The following is a 19,138-nucleotide window of genomic DNA, read 5'->3' as shown; positions in this document are numbered from 1 at the left end:
GAAAAGAGGGGATTGGTGAAACCGATTATAGGAATAAAAATCATCTAAACTGAGGCACAGAAGGAAAACAATGTTTTTTAAGTGTACAAGACTTGGGGCTCCTGGGTGGTTCAGTTGGTTGAGCATCGGAGTTCAGCTCAGGTCATGATCTCACAGTTGTGGGTTGGAGCGCCGTGTTGGGCTCTGTGCTGACAGCTCACAGCCTGGAGCCTGCTTCAAATTTGTGTCTCCCTTTCTCTCTCTCTCTGCCCCTCCCCAACTCACTCTCTCTCTCAGTCTCTCAAAAATAAATGAACGTTAAAAAAAAATTTTTTTTTAAGTGTATGAGACTTGTAGGGCACTGTGAATTGGTCTAACATACACATAATTGGAGTCCAAAAAGGAGAGAAACAATGTGGCAGAAGTAATATTTGAAAAACAATGGCCAAAAAAGTTAAATGGCAACTGTAGATTATAAACACACAGGAGATGAGAAATCAGTAATTTAAACAGAACACTGTTCCTTACTGGAACAATTCTTCACTTACATGCAATTAATTTCTACGAAAGTGCAACTTTTACCACTTAATCATGACAAAATGTCTCAAAAGTAAATGCTTATAATTTTAATTCTTATATTTTCAATACTTCATAAAAATAAATTCAAAAAGAATTATAAACAGCTAAGGCTATGCCAATATAAAGCCGCTAACATCTTGTCCTTCCTTGCACTTCTAGTTTCCCACAAATAGTTGACATAGCTAATAGGTCTCGAACAATACGTGAACTTTTCTCAAAATCAAGTCTTCTCTCTAACCTTCTTTAGTCAATTTTCCCCACCCTTCTTTCATTCCTCTAAAATAGTACTCAAGGAATTTAACAAAGTTGTTTACATACTCACAGGAAACCACTCTGTAACGTATACCATTTCTCTATTCTAAACCATGCTCATTTTTAGAGTTTTACTGGCAAAAGAAAAGTGTTTGCTTTCTATGAAGTAAAACAAATATAGAAAGAAAAGTGACTGGCAGACAAATAGCACCCTATTATTCAAGGAGAAGAGATGGCTGACTAAACTTACCTATATTTAATATACAATGTTAACAGGAAAAAAGTGCTCCTGTTTTCTCCAAAATGACTAGGAAAAAAAACTGATGAGAGTGGAAGGAAAGATGAAGTCTGTAAGTTAAATGAACAAAGGCTATGGCACAATAATTACAAATAATGTATTAATTAGGTAGTGAAAGTGAGTGAGGAGACAGGAAGTCACAAGTGAGGAATGAAGATCATCTATCTTTTTAATTTTTTAATGTTTATTTTTGAGAGATGGAGGGAGGGAGAAACTGAAGCAAGCTCCAGGCTCCAAGCTGTCAGCACAGTGCCTGATGCGGGGCTCAAACCCATGAACAATGAGAGCATGACCTGAGCTGAAGTTGGACACATAACCCACTGAGTCACCTAGGCACCCCGAAGACCATCTATCTTTAAGTTAAGAGTTAGCTTAAAAATACTTCACCCCATTAGTCTTACTGCTGTGAATAAATCCTGAGCTCCAAGGTCCAAAAACCTGGGTTTACATCACAGATTCACTGCTTACAAATTAACTACTTTGAGCCTCAGTTTCCTTTTATACCATTCAGGATAACCACCTACTTAAAGGGCTATTAACATTAAAGAAGATAATGTATGTAAAGCAATTACTACAGTTCCTGACACATGGTAAAAATCACACTGGTATCTTCAGTGACTGGATTTTCACCCAGAAATTTGTATTAAAAAAAAAAAAAATCACACCTTCTGTATCATTCTCTGAACTTGTTTCACTAAAGCTTTTCCATCGTTCTTTTGCTCTCGAGAGAAAGATTTCATAAAGTTCTGGGGGAAAACAAAACAAAAATTAATAAATAGTAGGAAAATACATTCATATATTTTAATTTATATTCTTAAAAATAAAGAGAAAAATCTTATTATAGCTTAGGTCTCCCTTACATAGCAGGCATCAAAAGTGTGGCACACTGATGTTATCTGATGCTACCAAAACTATTTATTACTACAACTGGAAAGAGAGAAAATAACAATACTGCACAGTGGTCATCCAAATAGCTACAACAGAGAATTTAAGTATGAGGCAGGAAGAAATACTTTTGCTAAAGGAGTATCATCATGGAATAGCAGAAAAATGATTTTTGGAGTCAGTCAGACCTAGATTCAAATACCAGCTCTGTGGTATTTGGGACTTTAAGAAAGTCACTTTGTCACTCTGGAACTTGGCTTTCTTCATCTGTAAATTGGAGAAAGAGAATGCCTACTCATGGTATACTGATGTTTAAACAAGATAATTTTTGTAAAGTTCCTGACACCTCGTAGACTGTCAATAAACGTTAGTTCTTGCTTTCCTTCTCTCTTGAAACCGGTTCTCCATTATGATATTACTATCTAAAGCTACCTAAACTTCACATAGTTTGGTCAGAGGGCTTGCATTCAAAAATCTTACTCGTATCTTTTCATTTTAAGTACCAATCACTTTTTGAGACTGCCACTCTATGCTTCCATACACAGGACCTTATCCAACTTCAAGAACAGAAGAAACAAGTTTTTTTTCTCAATTCTCAGATTTTAATTATCTTTACTTTCTGTGCTGATATTCTAAATTACACAAAAACAGAAAATTTCCATGCCAAATGAATAGCAAAAACTATTTCTTACCAAACACCAACATTTATATATTGCCCAAAATACCAAGAACACTTTTTTGTTTCAATTGATCTTTTTAAATAAAAAGTTTGTTTAAAGGCAATACAATGAACAATTAAAAAAATTTTTTTTAATGTTTATTTTTGAAGGAGAGACAGAGCGTGAGCAGGGGAGGGGCAGAGAGAAAGGGAGACACAGAATCTGAAGCAGGCTCCAGGCTCTGAGCCGTCAACACAGAGCCCAACATGGGGCTCGAACTCACGAACTGTGAGATCATGACCAGAGCTAAGTCGGACACTCAACCGACTGAGGCACCCTTCAATTAAGAATTTTTTAAAAATTCAAGTAGTACAAAACAGTATAGAATGAAAAATATATTTCCTTCCCTCAGATGTGACTGTGCTTACCAGAACTCTAAAGATGAAAATATGAATGTTATTATGTATATACAGATATATCTTCCTGTTAAAAAAAAAAGTGTGGCAACATATTACAGCACTGATCTGCATCTTGCTTTATTATATCCGAAGCTGTTCTTTATTAGAATAAAATCTGCTTTAGTTTTTTTTTTTAAACAACTGCATAGTATTCCAATGTATATACCATAAAAAGTATTCTTACATTGCCAAGAATCAGATCATTATAAAAAACTGACTACATACATTTCAAATAGACTCTTACTATTTTGATCTCTTCCCCCTTCTGTTTATTTTTCATTACTACTAATGGCTCAGAAAAAAATTAAAAAAAAAAAAAAAAAGTCAAGTGCCAAAAAAAAAAAAAAAAAAAAGTCAGGTGCCTGGGTGACTCAATCAGTTGAGCGTCTGACTCGACTTCAGTTCAGGACATGATTTCACAGTTCTTGAGTTCGAGCCCCACACCAGGCTCTCCACTTACGGTGCAGAGCCTACTTGGGATTCTCCTTCTCTCCCTTTGTCTCTGCCCCTCATGCACCCTTTCTCTCTCTCCCCACCTCGAAAATAATTAAATAAACCTAAAATATAATAAAACTTAAAAAATTTTAAAAATATAAAAAGTCTAAATTTCTATTATTTGAGTCCATCAATAATTTGGTTAAAGAGGTAGACATAATTTTTTAATTATATATACAATTTTTTTTTGCAGTTATCAGGTACCAAACTCAAGTCCACAATTTCTGGTTTCAAGCTGATTCCAAGCCAGGTCCAGTTTCACTATTCTACTTAAACTTTAGAACTATCTTGGAAGAAAAAAGGCTCACCAAATAAATCATCACCTTAGGAAGCCACAAAACTGATCCAATAAGAAAAATGTGGTAATGCATTTCAAAACATCAAAGGACATCTCTACAGGGAAGACTTAGAGTGCTTATCTATAAGAAGAAGACCTGTATGTCAGTTCAATTCCATGCCTGACTCCACAGGTCTTATTTATGTTACTCTGAATCTACAAACGTAGAACCTGAAGCAGACTTACAGTTGTATATTGGACTTGAATGGAGAATACTTTGAGATCAGTGTATGTTTAATTTTCTCATTTTCTGGCAATGATAATACTGTCTGCATATACTCTCAGCAAATTCACTTTCACTGTAATTTTATATTCATATTTTTCATTATCACAAATAATTGTTAGAACAATCCTTTGAGATAGTTAATAATCTTACCTCCATTTACAGATGAAGAAAACTAATTCTCTTAGATGTTAAATAATTTGCCCAAGGTCACAAACCTAATAGATAGTGGAACCAAGATTTGAACCACATCTGACTGACTTTAGAGCCTTTATTCTTACTTACTATTCTCCAGGGGTTATAAATTTCATGATCAAAACAAATGCAACAGGTAAAAACTCAAACTATTAGAGCCATTAAAGTAAACAAAGTTATCAAAAGTAAATTTACTTCAACTGAAATTTAGCTTCCTTCCTACCACTAAAGAAAAAGAATGATTACCTATTCCATTCCTGAATATATAATTATTTAGTAGAGAAAATCTAAAATTACTTTGAAAGTAAATAACCTAGTTATGTTACTAACTTTATATTTTGAGCTTAAAAAAGAACTTCAAATTTGATTACAGTATCACAAAAGTTTAATACCACCTAGCCAATATTTTAATGTAGAAGCTATCAGATACTTAACATTCTAAAGCCAAAGTTCTCAACAAAACTGAAAACCAAATTTCAAATAGCCACCAATACTTTATCACCTCAACTGTATACAAAACCGAGTCTTAAGACTTTAAACAATTATAATATGTCCAACAATCCTTAATATCAAGGATTTTAATTATCTAACTGAAAGTTCTGACAATAATGTAAAATTATTTCCTTTTAATCTGTTTCAAGCACAGAGAGCAAAACAAACCTTTGTTTTATTTGGGGGGAACAGTTAGGTCAGGTAGACTCTAACCTTTTCTAAGCTAAATTAAAAAAATATTGATTGATTGATTGTTAATGTAAACTCTATCCCCAACGTGGGGCTTGAACTCATGACCCCAAGATCAAGAGTTGCATGCTCTACTGACTAAGCCAGCAGGTACACCACTTAATGCTTTCTTTAAATTCTATTTTTAAATTAAAAAAAAAAAGGTCTGGTTAAAATAACATTTTCATTATGGGATATTTGTGAAAATCAATGCTAAAAATCATTCACAATCATGCCACTCAAAGTTGGCATCACTTTGAAGACTAAAGATAAATATTTAGATTTTTGTTATTAATCTGTCCAGTTATATATACAACACTGATTTGCTACAATGGGCATCATTGTAGAAAAACTTTTGCACTCAATCCTGATAATGTTCTTATTGTTTAGAACTAGAATAAATAGGTCAAAGGTTATTTTTTGAGGCTTTTAATACATGTTTCTATAGTATTATCAGTCATCCCCTATGTCGGTTATTCTCATTCATTTTAATCACTTTTGAGAGGTAAGAAACAGTACCTTGATTGCTCTTTTAACATACATGTCATTGATTTGGCTATCACTAAGAAAATGATTAAGTAAGTCACAGTACAACCAAACTGTGAACTACAGTGCAGCTACAGTATGTATAAGGTACACTTATATATAGTGCTCAAGACAGATTAAAGTGTGAAAAAAATAAGCCACAGAATAAGCTGATGGCATAAATTCCTGTTTGTGGAAATAAAAAGAAAAGAAAAAGAGAAGCTTTAAAAATTATCATATTTCGGGGCGCCTGGGTGGCTCAGTCGGTTAAGCGTCTGACTTTGGCTCAGGTCATGATCTCATGGTTTGTGAGTTCGAGTCCCGCGTTGGGCTCTGTGCTGACAGCTCAGAGCCTGGAGCCTGCTTCGGATTACGTGACTCCTCTCTCTGCCCCTCCCCAACTTGTGCTCTATGTCTTTCAAAAAATAAATAAATGAAAAAAAAAATTTTTTTTAAATTATATGTTGAGGCACACTTTTTTTACGAGCACAGGAAAAAGATCTGGTAGGATCAAAAGCAGGAGTTTGGGTAGAAGAGAGAGAAGAAGCATACAGTTTGTACCTTACTATCACTTGACAAAAAAAATTGATATACAAAAATTTTAAAGTAACAGTAACAATATGTTATTTCCGTTATTATACCAGAGCCCCCAAGTCTTTCTATGGTGCCACTGTCCACGTTATCACTCAGACCTATTTAGTACCTTTTATTATTAACTATTTAACATTTTCCTCTATTTGATATTATCCTAATTTTATATTTTTTACTGCATCGAAACCACTTTACCTTTTACTTCTATCCTTTAAGGTTTTAAGAAACATAAGAAAATAAAACAGTTCCTTGTGAGTCTCATTTTGTTTTTTTAATTTGGAAATTTTCAAATAAAAAAATCCCAAAGGACTGGTTTGGGTAGAGATGTAGGAAAAGAAATTTCTAGGCTTCTATCTATCTATCTATATATTTTAATAAAGGGAAACCTTTCCACAATTACACTATTTTTCTTTGTATACACTTCTATATCCACCGCTACCTAGAATCCTAGAAGTTACCTGCAGTGAAAATATCTGGATGTCAAAAATATTACTGATGGTTGTAAACTAAAGGAAAACCCACAAACCTTATTTATATAATAACTTACTCATTAAATCATACCAGGTTTTGGAGAGAGTGGGAATGAAACATGCTCTAAAATGACATTATATATGATAATGCCTTTTTAAATGGCCAGTCTATTAATCTGTTTTATAATTCTGGAGATGGCTGTTTTCATGTGTGGGAGTAACTGAATATAGAATACAAACCAGGAGTGATATTTAGTTCATTTCCTACAGCTAGACTCCAAACTTTCCCACGAACACTAGGGGGCAATCCCTGCCACCACAATTCTCGAACTCTTCTTGTACTACGCCTAGAATTAAAGGGGGAGAAAAAAGGACACAGTTACTTTTTATACCAAAAACACTAGTTGCATGATGGTTTAGCTAGTCTATGGCCAAGTGACTGAATGATTTTTAAGAACATAGTTAAGCATGTGATGCATTCTTTCCGTGAGGTTCATGTTTGTAGGCAACAGAAGTCTAGAAAATATATGGTACCCTACAGAAGGACAATAGTAATTTAAAGGGAGCTGCCTTCTACAGCTGCCACTTATAGGGTACAATGAGAGAATCAGAAATAGGTGGACAGTCATGAAAAACAGGATAAAAGGAACATAAAAATCTTGTCAACTCAGTACCAAAAAAAAAAAAAAAATCACAAGGTATTTATTATGGGTAAGGCCCTTGTCTTTGAGAGGCAGTGTGTCTGCTGAAAGAGTGTGGGCTTTAGAGTCAGATGGACGGGAGTTCAAATCTGGTTTAACTATTCATTAATTGTATAACCTTGGGCAAATCACTTAACCTAACCTTGAGCTTCTCTATAAGATAAATGGGAGTAAAGGTTGTAAGAATCAAATGTGATTACTTATGTAAAGAGCCTAATTTGATACCTGTCACAATGTATCAATATTCAACAAATTCCCAATGCGTATCCTACACTGCAGAACACATCTCCTACCCTCCAGTCTAGAGGGAATATAAGGCATGTACAAAAATATTATCGGAAAATAAAAGGCAAAGTAAAGCAAGAAGTATATTAGCCTCAAAGTATAGTGGGACATTAGAAAAGGGAAAGATCATATATAGCATATTTATGATTATGAGAGAGGTATATTAAAAATCACTTTAATATTTAACATTTAACAAATGCATCTTACAATGAATTACAGATTTAGTATTTTCTTTGCAAAACCTGCTATTACATCAATAATGCACCTTGCAGCAGATATGTTAGAATTAAGAAAATATGATAACTGAGGAAATTAAATTTTCATGGATCAACTAGCATTTCAGATGAATATCCTCAAAGGAAAGGTAAGATTCTGACAGGCACAGAAAGGGTGGTCAGTAAGGGAAGTAGGTATTAAGAGATTGAGGGATGTATAAAATTAAAGGTATAATTTAGCCAAAGCATAAGACACATGTTGGAAATACTAAAAATAGAGAACTAGAAACATGAGATCTTTGGAGACAGACTTGAATTGAGGAAAAGTCTGCTTACTTACATTACTTCCCAATTGGGCAGTATTTCATTGATCCAAATTACCATTGCACTTGCGATATTTTCTTCCTGTTTAAATCGTTCTTTCATTATTTTTTTCCTTTTATAGGCTTCTTTAATTTCTGTTTTAAACAAGTAAAAATTATTTCAATACAAAAAAGCTAGATCATGATGCCCTTTTCCTTCTACCTAAGTCTAAAATATAAGCTTTCTCATAAAGAATATTCTGATAACAAGAAGGAAAGAAGAAAGGAGGGAAGGAAGAAGGGGAAAGAGGGAAGAAACGAAGCAGGGGAAAAATAGAAAGAAAATAAACATGATTAATGTAATTTTAAAGTAAAACCTCCTATTCTAAGTTTGTTTCTTTTTTAGCTTATTGTTTTCATTTTTAGTAATCTCTGTACCCTTGTGGGCCTCAAACTCACAACCCCAAGATCAAGTCACATGCTCTTCTGACTGAGCCACCCAGGTGCCCCTACATCTCCTCTTCTAAAAAAGTAAATGGAACTCAGGGCACCTGGGTGGCTCAGTTGGTTGGGCATCCGACTTCGCCTCAGGTCATGATCTCACTGTTTGTGAGTTTGAGCCTCACGTCGGGCTCTGTGCTGTCAACTCGGAGCCTGGAGCCTGGAGCCTGGAGCCTGGAGCCTGGAGCCTGGAGCCTGGAGCCTGCCTCAGATTCTGTGTCTCCTTCTCTTTGCCCCCTCCCCTACTCGTGCTCTGTCTCTGTCTCTCAAAAATAAATAAGTGCAAAAAAAATTTTTTTTAAAGTAAACAGAACAAAGGGTCAGAAAAAGATTACTATATCACATATTCTATTTATACTTAATAAACCGAAATTTGTCATGAATTAACTATGTAAAACCTAAACAACTGTGAGCAATTAACCAATACCCTTTTTTTCTTTTTTTTTTTTTTTTAAATTTTTTTTTTCAACGTTTATTTATTTTTGGGACAGAGAGAGACAGAGCATGAACGGGGGAGGGGCAGAGAGAGAGAGGGAGACACAGAATCGGAAACAGGCTCCAGGCTCCGAGCCATCAGCCCAGAGCCTGACGCGGGGCTCGAACTCAAGGACCGCGAGATCGTGACCTGGCTGAAGTCGGACGCTTAACCGACTGCGCCACCCAGGCGCCCCTCCCTTTTTTTCATATAAGGAAGGGATTTATGAATTTCCTTAGATAAAAGCACATGACATTAAAAAATAATTCTGCCAGTGACATTATTACACTTAACCCTGTCTAGCATAATGTCTTGCTTTACTAATTAGATTGAAATTAAAAAACCCTAATATATACACATATACAACACCCCTCTGAAAGTCAGAAGTCATAATTCTGAAACAAGAGATGCCTCAAAAAAAGAAGTGATCAATATATACATAATTATATACATAACACACAATTATTTGTATTTGTTGTAATTATATATATTGTTATAATATACATAACAAAAATCAGAAATCACAATTCTGAAACAAGAGATGCCTCAAAAAAAGAAGTGGTACATAAAATATATAAGATAATTATGTAGGGGAACCTGGGTGACTCAGTTGAGCATCCAACTTTGGCTCAGGTCATGATCTCGCAGTTTGTAGGTTCGGGCCCCCCATGAGGCTCTGTGCTGACAGCTTGGAACCTGGACCCTGCTTGGGATTCTGTGTCTCCCTCTCACTCTGCCCCTCCCCTGCTCACACACTATCTCTCAAAAATAAAAAAACATTTAAAAAAATTATAAATTATGTATATACTTTACTATGTTATATATTATGTTACAATTATAATTTTATAAAATTATATATAACATGTCATGTTAATATATAATGTATGTTTTAGCATATTATATATACTATATTAATATATAAGCATATTAATATAATATATAATTATATATAATGTTTTGTATATTTATTTGTTTATAGTTATATATAATTTTAGAACCAGTGGGGACTTCAGAGATCAGCTAGCCAAAATGTTTACTAATTGTGTTTCACAAATGCCTCAGAAATCATCTTAAGGGGCAAGTGGGAGGCCAAGTAACCAGCTCTACTTTCTTTACCTTGTCATATGCATTCATATTCTATATAACTTTTCTCTGGAGAGAGTTTCACTGCTTTTAAAACAAAAGTGTGGACAGAACACTTGAAAGCCTAAATCCAGTCAACCTGAATCCCACACTTCACAGATTTGAGGAAACTAACATTAGGTTTATTTATCATCATATCCAAGTAGTATCAAATAGGATTAAAGCTGTTACCCTCTGATTTCTCAATTTAATGTTATTTCTATCATATCACATTGTAGGATTGTGTATTTATCAATAACTCTCTTAAATATTAATCAACTAGTAAGGTCAAAGTTCAGAGTCAATTAAAATGTGTTGGGTATGTTAGGAATATTTCAAATAAAATAAATTTATCCAATGTATAAATGATTAGGGCTTTTACAAAGATATAACTGCCTTATAGGTTTCTTATAACATTAAAAAATTAACCTCATTTCCAAAATAGTGCCATTAAATAGAACTGTATCCTATTACAGTATATTATAGTATTCCATTAACTTAAGGCCAAAGAAAAAAATCAGCTGCTAAAAGGCACATTTCTAAAAATACTTATGGCTGTATAATATCTTTTCTAAAAATGTACCCTGAACTAACAGTGCTTAGCAAATAAATACTGTTAAATTATCCTTATGTTCTACTTTTTGGCTGGAGGAGAGAATGAATAAATAAAGGTGTGGATTTATTTTTAATTTTTTTTAAACATTTTTATTTATTTTTGAGAGACAGAGACAGAGCACGAGCGGGGAAGGGCAGAGAGAGAGGGAGACACAGAATCCGAAGCAGGCTCCAAGCTCTGAGCTGTCAGCACAGAGCCTGAGGCAGGGCTCCAACCCACAAACTGTGAGATCATGCCCGGAGCTTAAGTTGGAAGCGCAACCGAATGAGCCACCCGCATGCCCCAAAGGTGTGAATTTATACACCACAGTATACATTCATGTGCCTGTCCAAATGACACAATTGGGATTCTAGAAAGACTACATTAAGTCACAAAAGCAAATTCTAATTTCAAATCATATTCTCAAAGTCATACAGGAAGGTGTTACAATTATTAAATTATAAAATACCAAAAGCTTAAAAACTATAAAAGAAGTGAATTTCATGAAATAAATTCATATCATTGCCATTCATAAGTTAAAATAATAGTTGTCCAAGAACCCTCATAGATAGTCTGCTGCCTTTCTCCTCAGTTAAAGTACTGGCAGAAAAGTAAGACATTTTTGAGAACAGATTTAGTTAGAAAAATAAGAAAACAGCATTATCTTAAAGATGAATTTGGGGGCGCCTGGGTGGTTCAGTCGGTTAAGCGTCCGACTTGGCTCAGGTCACGATCTCGCGGTCCGTGAGTTCGAGCCCCGTGTCGGGCTCTGTGCTGACTGCTCAGAGCCTGGAGCCTGTTTCAGATTCTGTGTCTCCCTCTCTCTCTGCCCCTCCCCTGTTCATGCTCTGTCTCTCTCTGTCTCAAAAATAAATAAACGTTAAAAAAAAAAAATTAAAAAAAATAAAATAAAATAAAAAAAGATGAATTTGATCAATCTCATCATCCACCTTCCTGTTGAAATTAACCAACAGGTTAGCTTCCTACTGACATCAGTAAATTAAATACACCGATTGGAGTTAAATTTATACCTCGTTTTTTAGCCTCAGCCACCATTTCATCATATTCTTGTCGGTGACGTAAAGCTTCTTCCACAGATTTGGCAGGAAGATTTCTGGAAAAAAAAGGTTTTAAGTCAATTTTAAAAGATTAACTTTTAAATGTATTAACTTCTTCCTTTTTATAGCCAAATACAAAGAATTTCTAACTTAACCTTTTCATTTCATACCTTAAAGAAGTAAAAGGTTGAAAACTCTGCATTTTAGAAAAGCATTAGAATCCAAGTTGCTAATATTTATTATATAAATGTTATTTTATGTTCTATGTATACATGTTTATAATTATTTAAATATGTCAGATTTCAGACAATATTTCTAAGTTAAGTGATTAAGCTCACTTACCAGGGTTTTTTTTAGTCAATTTTTTGAGGTATAATTTTCATACAATAAAATGACTGACCATATTTTCAAGAACAGAGTTTGGCGAGATTTAACAAATGTATATAGGAGCACCTGGGTGGCTCAGTCAACAAGCATCCTACTCTTGGTTTCAGCTCCGGTCATGATCTCACGGTTCATGGGTTTGAGCCCTGCATCAGGCTCTGTGCTGACAGTGCAGAACCTGCTTGGGATTCTCTCTCTCCCTCTCTCCCTGTGCTGCTCCCCTGCTCATGTTCTCTCTCTCTCTCTCTCAAAATAAATAAAAACTTAAAAAAAAAAAAACAACCCAAATGTATATATACCTGTGCAACCAACATATCAATCAAGATACAAAACAGTCCCATCATTCTACAAAGTTTCCTTATGTCCCCTTTGCACTCAACACTTACCCACCTTAGGCAATCATATCTCTATTCCTATATCTGTACATTAGCTGGTTGCCTTTTAAAGAATTTCATATAGATTCTTTTGTTCTGGCTTCTTTTACTGAGCATACTTTTGAAACTCATCCATGTTATTCTGCATACTAGTAATGTATTCCTTTTAACTGGTCAGTAGTGTTCTATTTATCCATGTGGATAAGCATTTAGATTATTTCCAGTTGAGGGCCTATGGATAAAGCTACTATAAATATTCACTTCAAGTCTTTGTGTGGGTATCTGCTTTCATTTCTCTTGGGTAAATACCTAGCAATGGAATTCTTGGGTCATATGGTAAGTGCAGGTATACTTTTATAACAAATTGGTTTCTACTTCAGAGTTTTTTTTTTATTAAAAATTTTTTTTTTTCAACGTTTATCTTATTTCTGGGACAGAGAGAGACAGAGCATGAATGGGGGAAGGGCAGAGAGAGAGGGAGACACAGAATCGGAAACAGGCTCCAGGCTCTGAGCCATCAGCCCAGAGCCCGACGCGGGGCTCGAACTCACGGACCGCGAGATTGTGACCTGGCTGAAGTCGGACGCTTAACTGACTGCGCCACCCAGGCGCCCCTCTACTTCAGAGTTTTGTTTTTTTTTTTAATTTTTTTTTTAACGTTTATTTATTTTTGAGACAGAGAGAGACAGAGCATGAACGGGGAGGGTCAGAGAGAGAGGGAGACACAGAATGGGAAGCAGGCTCCAGGCTCTGAGCCATCAGTCCAGAGCCCGACGCGGGGCTCGAACTCACGGACCGTGAGATCGTGACCTGAGCCGAAGTCGGACGCTCAACCGACTGAGCCACCCAGGCGCCCCGTACTTCAGAGTTTTAAGAGAACATTGTAACTACAAATTTGATAATCATTTAATCACTTGCATATACTATATTTTGGCTTTAAAATTAATGGCTTCACCTACTTCACAGAGTAGGTGACTTACATACATGACTAAGCAAAAGAAATATTTAAATATTACCAAATATCCAAATATATCATAATAATGTCCAATTTGAGGAGTCAGGTTTTTAAAATGTTTTTTTAATTATTCATTCATTTATTTTATTTAAATATGCTTTTTAAGACGGCTCCATGCCCAATGTGGGGCTTGAACTCACAACCCTGAGGTTGAAGAGTTGCATGCTCTATGACTAAGCTAGTCAGATGTCCCTCAATTTTTTAAATTTTTTTTTTAAGTTTATTTATTTGCAGAGAGACAGAGACAGCACAGTTCGGGGGGGGGGGGGGTTGCAGAAAGAGAAGGGGACAGAGGATCCAAAGTGGGCTCCATGCTGACAGCAGAGAGCCCAATGCAGGGCTTAAACTCATAAACCATGAGATCATGACCTGAGCTGAAGTCAGATGCTTAACCAACTGAGCCACCCAGGCACCCTTTGAATTATTTTCAATAGGCTAGGGTGGGGAAAGATATGTGACAAACTTTCAAATTAAACGTTTTGCCTCTTCCTCTCTTGTCAAGATAGATTCCTCCAGTAGTTGTTAACAGAGAGGAATAATGGTTAAGACTTCTTCAGGACATAATGGAATAAGAGGGACCAGGGTTACTCTCTTGCCTTGATTAATTAGAACAATGAAGAGAATATGCTAAGCAATAGTTTTTAGACATTGGACAATAAGCAGCACAAGACGGTGATCCTTATGAGAAAAACTCTGCAAATGCCTAAGCATACGGCCTGGGACTTTCAGGTCTCAGTGCTGGAAGGAAGTACCCAAAGTCCATTAGTCCTGCTTAGTTGAGGAAACAGAGTTTGGAAGCAAGGAGTATGAATTTTCCAGGAAGGGAGCTACAGAGGAGTCCTCTCAAATTTCTGGCTGAGTACTATTTATGCAGATGTGTGATTAAACTACGGTATCCAAGGTAAGAAATACTAGAAAGGAATAGGTAGAACATCCTCAAAGATTACACTGAGCCAGCCAGAGTGGAAAGTTGTCCTAACAGATAGGGTATCAAGTGGAATCATTAGGGTATTGGTTCAGTAGTAAGGATACTAGCCCTAAACTAAAGGCTGTTCTGGAACCACTCTAATAATGATTAGATTAAAAGGGACAAACCAACTCCAAGGAATTTGGTACCAGACTAAAGCCAAAAAATATTTAAAGGAATACAAAAAGTCCAGTGTCCAACTATGTAAAGTCACAAAATCTAGTATCTAATAAAAATTACCTGGAAGCAAAGAAGCAGGAAAATACAATTTATACTGAAGAAAATAATCAATAGAAATAGTGCAGAAGTGTTAGATAACAAGATTATACCTCAAGGATGATAAAACTGCTGTAATAAATATACTCAAGGAGGTAGAAGGAGAACACAATAAGAAAAGCTCAAGATCCAAATCAAACTTCTACAGATGAAAAGTACAATTTTTTTTTAATGTTTATTTATTTTGAGAGAGAGAGACAGCGTGCACATGCATATGTGCACAAGCAGGGGAGGGGCAGGGAGAGAGGGAGAGGGAAAGAATCCCAAGCAGGCTTCTGCTGACGTGGGGCTTGACCCCATGAACCATGAGGTCATGACCTGTGCCAAAATCAAGAGTCAGATGCTTAACCAACTAAGCCACCCAGGTGCCCCGAAAAGTACAATTTCTAAACTGAAAAACACAAAAGGTGGGACTGACAGGAGATTACAAATTGCAGGGGGAAAAATGTGAGCTTTAAAATAGAATAGAAAGCTATACAAAATGAAATACAAAGAGAAAAAAATACCCCTTGTCAATCCCCTCAAAATAGCCTGAGTTGTGGGATATGAATATCAAGCAACATAATACATGTTTAATTGACTCAGAAAAAAGGGGAGAGAAGGCAGACAAGAAATAGTTGAAAAATAAAGGCTACAATTTTCCCAAAGTTGATCCAAAATTACAAATGCAGACACGTTAGTTTCAATGAACCTCAAAGAGAAGGAATATGAGGAAAACCACACCAAAGCATATCATCAAATTCATGAAAATCAGAGATAAAGAAAAATCTTAATAGCTTTCAGAAAATAAAAGAATTCAGACAGCAGACCAGTACTACAAAAAGTGTTAAAAGAACACACAGTAGAAGTAAATAATACCAGATGGAAATCTAGTTACACAACTTCTTAGAAGATAAAAGAAGGTTTAAAGAAAAAAATAATAAAAATGTATGGAGGGTGTGATTGTTAGTTTTGTGTATCAAACTTTCTCTCCCTCTCTCTCTCTCTCTCTCTCTGCCTGCTTGCCTGTCTTTGAGCTGGGATATAAGTCTTCTCCTGACTTTGGACTTGAACTGGAAATTACATTATCAGCTTTCCTATTTCTCAGCCTTAGGACTTGAACTGGAACTGGAACATCAGCTCTCCTGGGTCCAGAGCTTGCTGACTACAGATCTTCAGACTTCTCAGTCTCTAAATTCATGACAGCTACTTCCTTCTAATAAATCTCCTTATATACAAATAAGATATATAAAAATAAGAACCTTAATACATGGGGTTTCCACTTCTCTGGAGAACCCTAATACATGGGGTTTATAACATGTACAGTGGAAGTAATAGTACTGTAATGTTCTTATATATGTGAGATAATATAATATTACCTGAAGGTAGTCCATGAAGAGTTAAGATATATAAACTATAGAGAACTACTAATATTAAAAATATAGGCAATTCATCAATAATAGATGAAATTAAAAGTCAACAGAATATTTTATCCAAAAAAGGCCAAAAAAAAAAAAAAAATAGAACCTTGATTGCCATCCTATAATAAAAGACAAATTTCTCCACTTCCTTAGCATCTAGCTTTAAACACAGAATTGTTTCTAATAAGATTTAAAGAAAAGAGACTGTGCAATCTCTTGGAAGACTTCCAAAAAGGAAAGTTGACTCAGCTGCAAGAGGCCTTTTATTCGACCACTTTTGTTCCAATTACAAGCCCGAAGTCAGCATGAGAGTGAAGTCACTTGCTGAAGGTGGTGCAACAGAAAGACATGAACCTGGGTACTCGATTCATGGAGACACCAGACTAGCTCTGAACTGCCCAACTCTGGGCCATGTATATATGAGGGAATAAATCCCTATGTGTTTAGGCCACTATATGGGGGAGTCTCTTATTTGTAGTTGAATGTAATTGCTGAGTGATACACCAGTTACACAATAATAATGCTCTAAAGGGCAGGGACCATTACAAACTTCACCTGACTCCAACCACTTTCAAAATCCATTGAGTTTAGCCCTTACACTAGATTAATTAACCTTATGATTCTGGGGAGCCTGGGCAACTCTTGGGTTTTGGCTCAGGTCATGATCTTGCAGTTTGTGGGTTCAAGCCCTGCAGTGGGCTCCACAATGACGGTGGGGAGCATGCTTGGGATTTTCTCTCTCTCTGCCCCTCCCCTGCTTGTGTTCACTCTCTCTCAAAACAAATAAATAAACTTTAAAAACAAAAAACCTTATGATTCCTAGTATTGCCTACCCTTAAACCTTACAAACTGAAGTTGTCCAATGCTGCTTCTCACCCAGGTCCTAACCAACTGTTAAGCCCAAACCCAGCCGTAAGAGTCTCTCATTTCCTTTTACAAACTATCCTATCTCTCTGGATATAGTTTGATACCACAAAAGAATGGATTTCATGGTGTCCAAATTTCAGATGTTATTACTATATAAAGAAAATAAAAAGTTTATTTATTGTGATGAAAATGAGACCAGAGAAAAAAAGAGAAAAAAGCCAAATATAAATCTAGTTTTCAAGTAAACAGTGATCCTGGACTCAGTAATACTGTTTTCTCTTTTGCTCCTCCAGCCCAGACTGTAAGTGCTTTTCTGAAGCTGTTAATCTTTTGACCTCATATCCCCTTCTTTTCCTTTTCTAGCCCTTCTAACAACCTTAATAATAAATTAAGAGTAATAAATTACTCTATTAAAGTCTTTCTTCTTGAAATTACTGTTCTGGTTGTCAGTTTTTCCTGATTGCACTCTGAACTCTTAAGATAACAGAAAACTGTTTGATCTACCTTTGGAAATTTTTTATTTTACCAGGGGAGAAACAGCTTAATTCAAATTTCATTTCCAGTTTTTGAACTACAAATCTACTCTTAAGATATCTCACCAGTTACTACTATTTTCCACCGAAAAGGCTTGATCATTCCCTTCAGTTACAATGCTGCCTGCTGCTCCTGGTATGAATCTTAATGCTTTTTGCACTTCATTCTTTCTTATTTCTTTTCCATAAGTCTCAATAAAAGACTAGCCTAGACTTAAGGGCACAACTTGGGGGATCTGGTCTTCTATTTACTGAGAAAGTGGAATTAGATCTAAACAGATCTCTCCTCTGCACAACTTTACAGTCCCTTCACATGGCTTAGACCAGTACTAACCCTTGCTGCAATGATAAAAATGTTCTTTCGTGCTGTTAAAATGTAGTAGCCACTAGCCGCATGTAGCTACTGAGCACCTGAAATGTGACTAGTGTGCCTGAGGGAATGAATTTTCCATTTTATTTAACTTTAATTAATTAAATTTAAATTTAGATAGCCACCTGTGGCTAGTTGTTACCATAATGGAGACTCTAGGTCTAGACTCTAGAAAAAGAAGGAACCGTAACTTGCCATCCAGGTCATTTATGTAAGGGAACGGATCTAAATTTGAATAAGCACAAAGCTCACAGATTTTAAGTAAACACAGAACTATGCCTCAAAACCATGATTATAAAGGCCTAATTAATTAATAAAAAGAGTACAGTCCCTTTATATGCATTATTGTTTCACTGACACTCACACCTTGGTTTTTCCAGATAACTCCCCAAACTATGTTGACCTAGTCCTGAAAGATTTCGAGAAGAGGCAAACAGATAGCTTTATTTGTGCCAGTCGTAAGTACGTCAGTCTTAGCATGAAATAATTTGCAGGAAGGAGTTAAACACTGTTCAGGAAACAGAACTTTTCAGATAGTCCTATGTCAGGTTTTCCTATTGTGATTTCAGTTTTTTGAAAATGAGTACTTATATATGTACTCCAACACAAAATAGTAAATAAATAATTGGCTTATTAATTATTATAAGTCTTGGTATCCCCTTCTTCCAGTCATCATAAATGCAAAAGCCTTGGTACATAGTACAGAGTACAAATTCAATGGTCCAAACATGAAGAGTCCATATGGTAAACGTCCTAACCAATCTTTGATACTTTGAGGAAGACCAGAATTTTTAGTACCCTAAGCTAGACAGTGAATGAATAAAACATAAAACAAATACATACACAGACTTGTTTTTTTGTGTTTTCTTCTTCCAAAAAAAAATCACTAATTTTGCAGTCATTTGCCTAGGGAACTAATTAAAAAAATAGGATTCTTCAGTCTTGAAAATCAAAGGCTGAGTGAATAAAATCAACCAGGAAAAACTAAGCACCTCATTCAGTACTCTTAGGCACTCTAAGAAAAAGATATGG

At 35.5% G+C, this 19,138-nt stretch overlaps 1 protein-coding gene across 11 annotated transcripts in view; it reads right to left on the bottom strand.

Annotated features, from left to right (window-relative positions):
• Positions 1-19,138, bottom strand: part of TBC1D12 (TBC1 domain family member 12) — a 138,072-nt gene that overhangs the window by 29,800 nt on the left and 89,134 nt on the right. For all 11 annotated transcript variants that reach the window (XM_045040434.1, XM_045040431.1, XM_045040432.1 and 8 more), the window contains 4 exons: positions 11,894-11,976; positions 8,208-8,325; positions 6,907-7,013; positions 1,774-1,854 (listed from right to left, as the gene is read on the bottom strand). In XM_045040434.1, the coding sequence (XP_044896369.1) occupies positions 1,774-1,854; positions 6,907-7,013; positions 8,208-8,325; positions 11,894-11,976 (389 nt within the window). The remainder of the gene's footprint in view (positions 1-1,773; positions 1,855-6,906; positions 7,014-8,207; positions 8,326-11,893; positions 11,977-19,138) is intronic.

The sequence above is a fragment of the Felis catus genome, chromosome D2, assembly GCF_018350175.1.
Source record: "Felis catus isolate Fca126 chromosome D2, F.catus_Fca126_mat1.0, whole genome shotgun sequence".
In the NCBI taxonomy this organism is placed as follows: domain Eukaryota; kingdom Metazoa; phylum Chordata; class Mammalia; order Carnivora; family Felidae; genus Felis; species Felis catus.
This window is presented reverse-complemented; position numbering and strand designations above follow the sequence as displayed.